The sequence below is a fragment of the Limulus polyphemus genome, unplaced genomic scaffold (genome assembly GCF_000517525.1).
Source record: "Limulus polyphemus unplaced genomic scaffold, Limulus_polyphemus-2.1.2 Scaffold252, whole genome shotgun sequence".
NCBI classification, from domain to species: domain Eukaryota; kingdom Metazoa; phylum Arthropoda; class Merostomata; order Xiphosura; family Limulidae; genus Limulus; species Limulus polyphemus.
Genome location: NW_013665862.1, coordinates 418,608 through 428,865, shown reverse-complemented (window position 1 = coordinate 428,865; position 10,258 = coordinate 418,608). Strand labels below are relative to the sequence as shown.

The following is a 10,258-nucleotide window of genomic DNA, read 5'->3' as shown; positions in this document are numbered from 1 at the left end:
CTTCTTGACGACCTAATACTTTGAATAATTCAGTTACTGCTCCATATTCTGCTTCTAATAAACTAATACACTGCCAGTAAAAGACCACACTGTCTCAGAGGATGCACTGGGCAATAAGGATATATACTTCATCTATTCTTCAGTGTGTGCATGTGTGTCATTATGACTACAGTCAACTTTTCTCACGCTTAAAACCCTGAATAGACCCATCACTACAATGAAAATGTTGACTATACCCAAGTCTATGATATGGAAATATTTCTCATGTACAAATGACGAAAAAATAGTTGTGATTTAAAAATAGTAGTTTGTAATCTGTGCCAAAAACATTCCTTGTCTACAATTGTACCACATCAACAATGCCAAAGCATCTGGGAATATATCACCCCTGTAAAAAAAATTGACTGAATCATAATTTTCAGGTGCAAATATTTTGTCAGAATTTATATTTTAACATTAATAATACACACTAATATTAGTTTCTTATTTAGCCAGTTTGCATTATCTTTTTAGTTAAAGTAGATTTTTATTGGTACAATTTTCAGGTGCTATATGGTTAAACATGTTGTAAATCATGCCTCCTTCCCCAAAAATAAAAATCCAAAATGTTGCCTATACCTCTGCAATTCAATCTTACAACAGAGACTGTGAAACTACTTTCCTTTCTCAATAGCATTTTCATATTCTAAATCTTTACACTTTCATGATGCTAATAATATTATTACTATTTGTGAGGCCTTAATCTCCATACTATCTTATAGAGTGATAAACTAATTTCTTTAAATATTATATCTGATTATTGTAGTAATGTACTGTTGCTAAAACTCAAATAGATGAAGATGTCCCACTAGATGGTCTGTAACATATCAAATATTCTCCTTTAAAGTGGCATGAATTTCTTGAATTTTATATTTTAATTAGTAGAACTAATTTTTCTACTCACCAATAGCAGCAAAAGCTGCATTGTGAGGGGCACAGTTGTATGGAGTCAGATCCACGGTTTTCACGTACTTCATTCCCTGCAAGTGCATCTTGTACATGCCCCGCTGGTTAGTGTGTACAACAAATCCATACTTCCAAGGATGTCGGAGGTCTTGACTTAGAGGGATGAACATTTCACTCACCTGCATTAGAAGTGTTCAGTTCATCTTTCATTACCTTAGTTTTTCAACAAATATTCAAAAAAACATTCAGGATATAGTATTTTAACACCAGTGCATATTAGAACACTAACATTTGATATTTACTCAATGACTAAAACTGTTGTTAAACTTTTGTTTATATTAAGACATGCAAAAACACTGGATTTAGCAACTGATTACAAAACAAAAAGGAAATGTTTATTTGTTTTAATATAATTCTCATACAAATTTAATTAAAAGAAAAATAACAATAAATTGAAGGTGACAGCCAGTCTGTTTAAAGGAAATCACAACCAACTGTAATTCCAATGAGGGACAATGTATTTTATATTATACTATTTTCCCAAAATGCATCTAGCTATTAAAACACAGTTATGATTACATCAGTGTAAACTTACCAAGTCAAAGTGTCCATCCACAGGTTCAGGATGGACAGTGTGATGTTTTCTCTTCTGACTGGCATCACGAATGATTTGGATTGTTTTTGTCCCTTGATCCTCTTTGCTACGCCAGCAGGTTAACCAGACTTGATCAAGGTGAGGAACATAGTGCAGGTCCACAGGATACTTGTCTGTGACAACAACCTGATGGAAATTAGAATAATAATAATTGCATTATATCTTCTAGTTATTGGCTAATAGCAGAGCATGGTAGTAGCTGGTTTGTCAGAAGTTGTATTATTTAATACTTGTAGCATTTACATAGTTACTAGTTGAATTTTGTACATAAAGAATAATAACTTTGGCAAATATTCTGTTTCAGTGATAACGGTAACAGATGTATTCGGCACAGCTAGTACTAAGTGATTCAGATGGAAATCCCAGAGTTATGTATTAAAAACTATTATTAAAAATTGCATCACTTTTCAAAGCAAATTAGGTATGAGGTACGTACATGCCATTAGTGTGCTGGAGTATATTTTATACCGTGGGACTTGATAAATATGGATTTTGAGTATGGCCTTCAGTATAATGTACAATTTAATGATTATGAATATGTAGAAAAATATTTAACATATTAAAAACAACAACTTACATCTACAACGACCATTTGAACCCTGGAAATGATTAGAACTCTATCCTTTTTTGGTTGCGAAACATATACATAGCGGTCAGCCACATTGATGGCATTTCCCCATGAGCAGTTAATGCCTCTGTCACCACATACATATTCCTGTGTACCAGGAATAATATCTGTGCTTTGGATCTGATGATAAAGCCGGCAGTTATCTGGGTCATACACAGATACTCCCCAGTCATGGAAAGTAAAGAAACGTCTTTCTTCAGAAGGAGCAGCTGAAAAAGAGAAATATCTGTTTACTACCTTGTGAACTCTGAAATCGTATGGCACAAAACAATTTATATCAGTTAAAATTCATTTCAATGCCTTTCAAATAAGCATCTGATGAAATGAACTATATACACAGAATAAATATTTAAAGGTAAAAGTTACTGTTCAGTAAGTAGCATCAGGTGATTTGGAAGCTCCCCATATATATAAAGTAACTTTCATTCATTTTAATTTATTCTGAAATTTTACTTTATTTTGTTTGTTTGATTTTAAGCACAAAACTACACACAATATGTTATTTGTGCTGCAACCACCATGAGTACCAAAACCTAATTTTAAGCCCTCAGACTTATTGCTGAGCTACAAAATATAAGAAGAAAACTATGGAAAGAAGTGGTATTTAGTAAAATATCTTTCAACAATTGTATAGAATAACAATAACCATAAGCAGATAAAAGCTCTGTATTCATTGAACTGTTAAAATAATGAATACTTATAATACCTTTCATAATGTTTCAGTTAATTTTTGAATGAATTCTAATTTACCACTCACATAATAAGTTCAAGGGGCCTGGTCCCATCACTTTTAAAATTTCTTGTATAAACAAAAATTATGATTTCCTACACACATTTTGTTAAGAACATATTCACACCTTCAATGAAAAAGATAGGAATATTCCTTAAGGTTAAATCTTCTCTTATGTTTGCTCCACCCATTTTATGATAGCTACTTGAAAATTATCTCCAAATAAAGCAAGTTTCAAACCATTTAGATATCAAAACTTATTATTCAACTGAGTGCATATAATTATTTAAGTATATTCATCCTTGATCAATTTTTCTTAGTCATCTCAAACTTAAAGTGAAACATAACCACTTTGGCTAACTATTAACTTTGTAACACTTTGTTTTAGCTTAAGTGTATCATAAAAAACGGCAATATCATGAAATAGTTTATCTATAGTATTACTGTATCAATTAAAAATAAAATACTGCACTGTAAAAAATATTGCACTTGTATTTAATTTTGAACATTTGCTATTATTTTACTGATACATATACACTATGAACATGTTAAAAATGAGCTACTGACTGATAAAACAAAAAAAAGGATAACTGATTAATTTAATGCTGGTAGTTTTGACATCTGTTAACAGAATCACTTTACTGAAAACAAGGATCTGTGTTATTCCTATTGCTGGACAGACCATTATTTTTACCCATGAAATTTGTCACTGCAAGATTTTGTCCAAATACTTTTAATGGTTTTTAGACCAATTAGGTCAATTTTTCTAGCATCCAGCTTGGAAAGAATATTCTGAAACTTTCTATTTCGGCTACTATTTGATCATCAACTATTTTAGTAAATGGAAAAAACATTATCTCTATTAGAAAAAACTGTCAACCTATATTGAGAGTTAATTTAGCCCAAGTATGTCATCAACAGTGAAATCTAGTGTGTGGCAAAAAATCTTATGTCACAAAGCATTTAAAGAGAGACTAGTAAATTACTCCTTTTCCATATTTCAATCTGAATTTATCATTCAATGTTCTATGCAAATCTAAAACTGAATATCAGTTTATTTGGTAATGAATGAAAACTAAAAATTAAACAGGCCAAGCTCAGCCAATTGTTAATGTTCAAAACTATGGAGCTGAGGTTCCATGTTTTGTGTTCATAAAAATAATAATAATAATTACATTCTGCACTTTTGAGCCATAGGTGCATTATTAGAGTGATGGTCCAATCCCACTATTTGGTTTGTTTTTTGAATTTCACGCAAAGCTACACGAGGGCTATCTGCGCTAGCCGTCCCTAATTTAGCAGTGTAAGACTAGAGGGAAGGCAGCTAGTCATCACCACCCACCACCAACTCTTGGACTACTCTTTTACCAAAGAATAGTGGGATTGACCATCACATTATAACACCCCCACGGCTGAAAGGGCGAGCATGTTCGGTTTGACGGGGATTCGAACCAGCGCCCCTCAGATTATGAGTTGAGTGCCTTAACCACCTGGCCATGCCGGGCCCCACTATTTGGTATAACAATAGTTAGTGGTGGGTGGTATTGACCAGCTGACTTTCCTATAGTCTTTTACATCAAAATTAGGGATGACAAGTTAAAATAGCCCTCATGTAGCTTTGTGTGAAATCCAATAAACAAACAAGACAAAACATTAATATTCACCATTACATCATTCCATCAATAATTCTGTCATAATTAGAATAAAGTTCCATTTCCTTGCATGGGAAGAGAAAGAACAACTAACAATTAAATTACATGAATTGCTTTCAAAGTACAATGAATTTATCTAATATAGTACCCCCAATCTTCTTGTGGAGTCTGTACACATGAGCAACTGCCTAATGAATATATAAATAACAAAGTTAAGGACTAAGACTAATCATACAATTTGAGTTTAGAAGCAAAGATTGGAATACAGTTCTAGCCTTGATTACACATACACAATTAAAAAAAAAAAGAATTTAAGATTAGGAAAACGCATGAACCGATAACTCTTTTTCTGCACTTCAAACCTCACACCATGTGCACATTTGTAAATTGTGTTTATAATAACTATCATAATTACTAGATGTGGATAATCATCTAAATTAAGATTTAAGTATATTAGAAATAACTTTCAACCAACCTTAGTTTTATACAATTATTTTCTTGCCAGTATACTGCCTTAATTGAGAAAGTATTGGATAAATATTTGTATCATAACAATATGAGGAAAATCTAAATGAACACTAATCAAGCTTAAAATTTCAATTAATCACAATCTTTCATCAAATATTTTGTCTTGCATAGATTAAAATAAGCTAGCTACTAAATCTGCAAAAACATGTTTTATTATATTTGGTAGGCAAAGTTGTTTGCATAACAAACTGCTAATTATAATTATATTTATCATATCATACCAGTTCAGTGTTTATTCCCAAAATTTTAAAGCTTACTAATTTCTCTATATCACTGCATGGAAGTAATTTAATGAAATTTTATAATGATCTGTTCCACTGTATTTTACATTTTTGGAATCCAATAAGAGGCTTGGTGTAACTTAGTGATTAGTGAGCTATGCTGAGGATTGGAAGATCCAAAGTTCAATGTCAGAGCACGAATGATGGTGCTAGGCAATAAGCAAACTAAGCAATTGCTTAGGATCCTGGACAGCTCAATGGGCCTCTGATTCAAGGGAATTTTTTTTCCTTACTATTTTCATCAGAACTTTGAATTTAGCCTGTTATATTGTTGTACTCATTTGAAAAAAAACCAATGTTTTCAATGAAAACAACTCCAAATTATATCACTCAGTAATACTCGGATGTTTAAAAACAGTAGCAACAAGACATTCTCAGTCAAGTACATGTGCAAAGTACATGCACTGATAGTAAATGTACAGTGTACATGATTTGAGAAAGATACTAGTGTAGCGATGTTAATGTGTAAGTAGAAAAAATTACTTTTTTAACAAGTTTGGTATGTTTTGTGTTGGTATATATCTTTTATTTGTGAAAATAATGCAATTCTATTTTTAGGTGGGAGGGAGGCCCAAACTTATTCCTGCTTAGGGTTCACAGTGGGTAAGCACCACCTCTGCAAAATGCCACTAAGCACACTTTGCACTTTCATCTGTAGATGCATTATAAGAGTGACAGTCAATCCTGTTATATGGTTGAATGCTGGTCAAAGCTCTTGTAGTGGTAGGTGCTGCTGACTGACTGCCTTCCCTCTGGTTAGTAGTTCAAAATTGGGGACAGCTATACAAGAACCCTAAAATCTCTGACCTTCCAATATTTGATTATTAATTGTACTGGGTCGGTCCATTGTACTGGAGAAGTAACGTTAACTATAATTCCAAATTTATGAAGTGTATCTTCATGAAATGAGGCAAGTTTTTAGTAAACAATACAAGTCTGTTGTGCACAAAAAATAAATCAAATGTGTTAATAAATCTTTTGTACTAAAAATATTTTTTCCATTGTACAGTTTGAAAATTGCATTTGCATAACCTCTACAACCTCCTAAATAGATACCTAAAGTGTTTTTTCAGTATCCCTATATACTGTGTCTGGTATTTTCTCTAACATGAACTGTTACTAAATCAGCAATGTAGGGTAACATGAAGAGTTGATAACTCTTTACCTCAAATACATAATACCATGTTGAAGAACTATGTACAGGAACGTTGAGAGCCAGCATGAGCCGCGAGGCAAACATCCTTGCCGTGCCCCCTTTCTCTCCTAAGAAGATCCTAAATTAGGACAGCAACAAGCTCATAAACCAGACAAAATCATAGCAGCAGCTGTTTGTATCAAGCGTCTATATGCAAAGAAAAACCAAAAACTATGGTTTTTATAATTAAATGAAGATATAGCCTAAAGATGCTTTGTGGGCTTTACGGCATAACCAGGTTTCATTCGCCCAGGGCCCCTGGGCAGTTACCCTTTGCCATGCACACTTTCACATCCATCCATACACAGAGAGTTAGTAAATAAATAAATTATATAATAAGTTTACATATGTATAAGTATAACTTACTTGGAGTAGGTTGATCTTGAACAACCAGTGAGCTTATGTCTCTCATGGATCCAGCTGTGTTGGAAGCTACACACATGTATGCCCCAGTATCACTATAAGTTATCTTGCCAACCATGAGGGCAGTCCCATTACCTACAGAATTGTGAAAATAATCATTCACTTAACTACATGCAATAGTAACCTCAACAAAATACAAACATATTAACTGGTCTAATTATTAATTATTAACTTTTTTCTATAACTAGATGCAAATTACTAACCAGTTTTATCCTACATTCCAGCTGCTAATTATATTAAAAAATGTTATTAATTAATAATTAGACTTAGATGATCATACAGGCTACAAACCATGACATTGATATCTGATTGCCACAACCTTGACATAAATACAGATACATTATCGTAACTATATTCTAACAATATTCCACCCTATTTATTGATTAAATATAACAAATTATATGTTTTATTTCTAAGTAACAACTTTTCAGGATTATGAAACTGAAACCTGCCTAATGAAGTTTGTGGGTTTGTGTTTATTGTGTTCAAAGCTTAGTGTAATATTTCATGTAAATGATGAACCTAGTGATAATTATGTATTACATAGAAATTTAGATTACAAAACAATAACAGAAACACTCTCTATATCCTGCTCTGTGTTTTTGAGATGAAATGTGTTTATTAAGACTGGATATTGATACCTAAGAAAAATTACTAGGAATTTTAACAATTAATAATGAATTTTATATCTTGAATACAGTCTAGAACTGAGTGGGTCTTTTGATTATTTTTGTGCTTAGTAATCTCCAATGTAATTATAATTGAAAAGTTTTAAAACCAATACTGTTGTGAACTATTCCTAAGTTATAAATCTTGCATACAATATTGTATGCATGCATTCATTTTGTGTTTCAAAAACTATACTGTTGCGTCATCGAGGTCACGTGACTGGTGTGGTGCCACCTATTTTCTAGAACTATCCTGTACCTTGGCGAATGCTCTAGTATTTACTAGATATAGGGTAGTCTGGTATATAAAAGAGGGTGACAACGTGACGGGGATAATGTAATGTGTGTAGACAGTGTGTAATTGATCTGCAGTCAGAGAGAGACGTATCGTTGATATAGCGTTTGTTTTAGCGTGATTGTTGAAAATAAGTGTATCGTAAAGTTGTATTCGGAAAGAATAAACCAGTTTTATTAAGTAAGGACTTGTGTCGCTAAAGTTTCGTCGGAACGAAGTTACGGAAAGTTAATTAACAAACGGAGACGTAACAATACCATTAACAAAATGCTTTTCAAAACTGTACCAATGGTAAGGACAAAGAATTAACTCTCTCTTAAAACTTACCCACAACAGTATATTTGTCAGCTCCCACTCTCAACTCATCATCATTCTTCAGCCAGGAGACATTTGGAGTGGGTACACCAGTTACATGACATTCCATTTCAACCAACTCTCCAGGAGCTCTAGACTGAAGTTTAGGGATGACATGGACCTCAGGTAGAGCTGTGTGTGAAGAAGAATTGAAGATTAATAAATAATATTTAATAACTGAACACTGGTGGCTGACTAATCGGTGTTAAACATTGTGTTTGATTATTCCTTCCATTATAAGTTTAGTATTATGTGCTCTGTGAAAATAGTTTTATAATGATTCAATAAAAACATAGTTATTTTCTCTGGAATTATGTGTTTCTTTTTCACTCTCTAGTCTTTAGTACAGTAATTTAAAATCAAACTTTGGATAATTATTGATTAAGTACTTTTGTAATGTTTCCAATAAAAACTTTCACATTTTGCTGATGGATGATAAACTTTATTCAATTCTTGGACTCTTAGCTAAGCATGTTCTAGTAATGTAAGTTACTACTGAATAAGTAAAAGAAGTATTTCAATCACTTATGCCAATGGCAACATTTTATAAGTTCTGGAAATTCTAAGTAATGATTTTGTTTGGTGAGCAAATTTCAATGTTCTTTATTGATCTCCATTATGAAACAACTAGTATTACTAAGTAGACATCGACATAAAAAAAAACAACATAAATGTATGTATTTCAAAATCATATAGTGTTAAAGCCTAAGCAGAACACCTGGAAAATAAATACAAAAAAACATTGTTTCAAATTTTAGTAATGAAATATTTTTAGACGTATTCTAAAGTTCATAAAACCAGTTTAATGATATTCTCAGTTACTGAACTTAAAAAGAGACCATCATACAGTTTGCAGCCATAAAAAGGCACAAACAGCATTTCATCAATGACTGACTTTTGTTCAGAATTTCCCTCATACATTGAAATTAGTTAAATGAGATGGCCTTAACAACAACAAACAAATTCAATATCAAATCAAATAGGATATAAAAATATAAAAGTACTTTTGAAAAGAAAAGACGTTATTTTGCCAGGTTCTTGAAATATTATGTGTAATGCAAAAGAAGATAGAAAAAAATATATTTTAAACAGTAGGACTAGTATACTTAAAAATCACTGTTTCTACACACTTGGAGCATCTGAATTTAAAGTTACTGTATATATGAAAATAATAGAAAAACAGCTGTTGTCTGTTAGTATAACCACACAATATTGTTACGTCTCTGTTTGTTAATTAACTCTCCATAAATTCGTTCCAACGAAACTTTAACGACACAAGTCTTTACTTAATAAAACTGGTTTATTCTTTCCGAATATAACTCTGCGATACACTTAATCTCAATACTCGCGCTAAAACAACACGGTAACGAACGAACGTTAACTTCAACAATACCCTGTGACTGCAGTTCAATTACTCCCTATCTATACACACATTACATTCCCCTCCCGCGTCACGTTTTCCCCCTCTTATATATACCAGCCTACCCTATCTAGTAAATACTAGAGCATTCCTGAAAGAACAAGATAGTTCTAGAAACTAGAGGGCGCCACACCAGTCACGTGACCTCGATGACGCAACATTGCCCCCTCCTTAGTATTGTTCGTCCCTAACAATAACCACATACAATAAACCAATAACAATTAACAATAACTTAATTAACTGTAAAGAATTACAAAGACAAAATTACAATTCAACAAAGTCTCTTAATTTTACGGGACGTATCTTCTTCCGTACTGGTCTCCGTCTCATTGGCTTCTGCTTCATGTGGGGTTCATCTGCTTCATCAGTAAATGTCCTATCATCGGTAACAGTCACATCAGTGTTAGTAACATCATCGTTTCCCTTCTCAAAACTGAGTAGAGTTTCTTCTTCGACGGTGGCTTCTTCAGGTGGCACGTCTTCA

General features: G+C 32.7%; 1 protein-coding gene across 4 annotated transcripts in view; it reads right to left on the bottom strand.

Moving 5' to 3' along the window:
* The window catches only part of LOC106478809 (follistatin-related protein 5-like), a 144,184-nt gene that overhangs the window by 9,413 nt on the left and 124,513 nt on the right, over window positions 1-10,258 (bottom strand). For all 4 annotated transcript variants that reach the window (XM_013939379.2, XM_022382478.1, XM_022382477.1 and 1 more), the window contains 5 exons: window positions 8,328-8,486; window positions 6,981-7,112; window positions 2,178-2,437; window positions 1,541-1,726; window positions 944-1,124 (listed from right to left, as the gene is read on the bottom strand). In XM_013939379.2, the coding sequence (XP_013794833.1) occupies window positions 944-1,124; window positions 1,541-1,726; window positions 2,178-2,437; window positions 6,981-7,112; window positions 8,328-8,486 (918 nt within the window). The remainder of the gene's footprint in view (window positions 1-943; window positions 1,125-1,540; window positions 1,727-2,177; window positions 2,438-6,980; window positions 7,113-8,327; window positions 8,487-10,258) is intronic.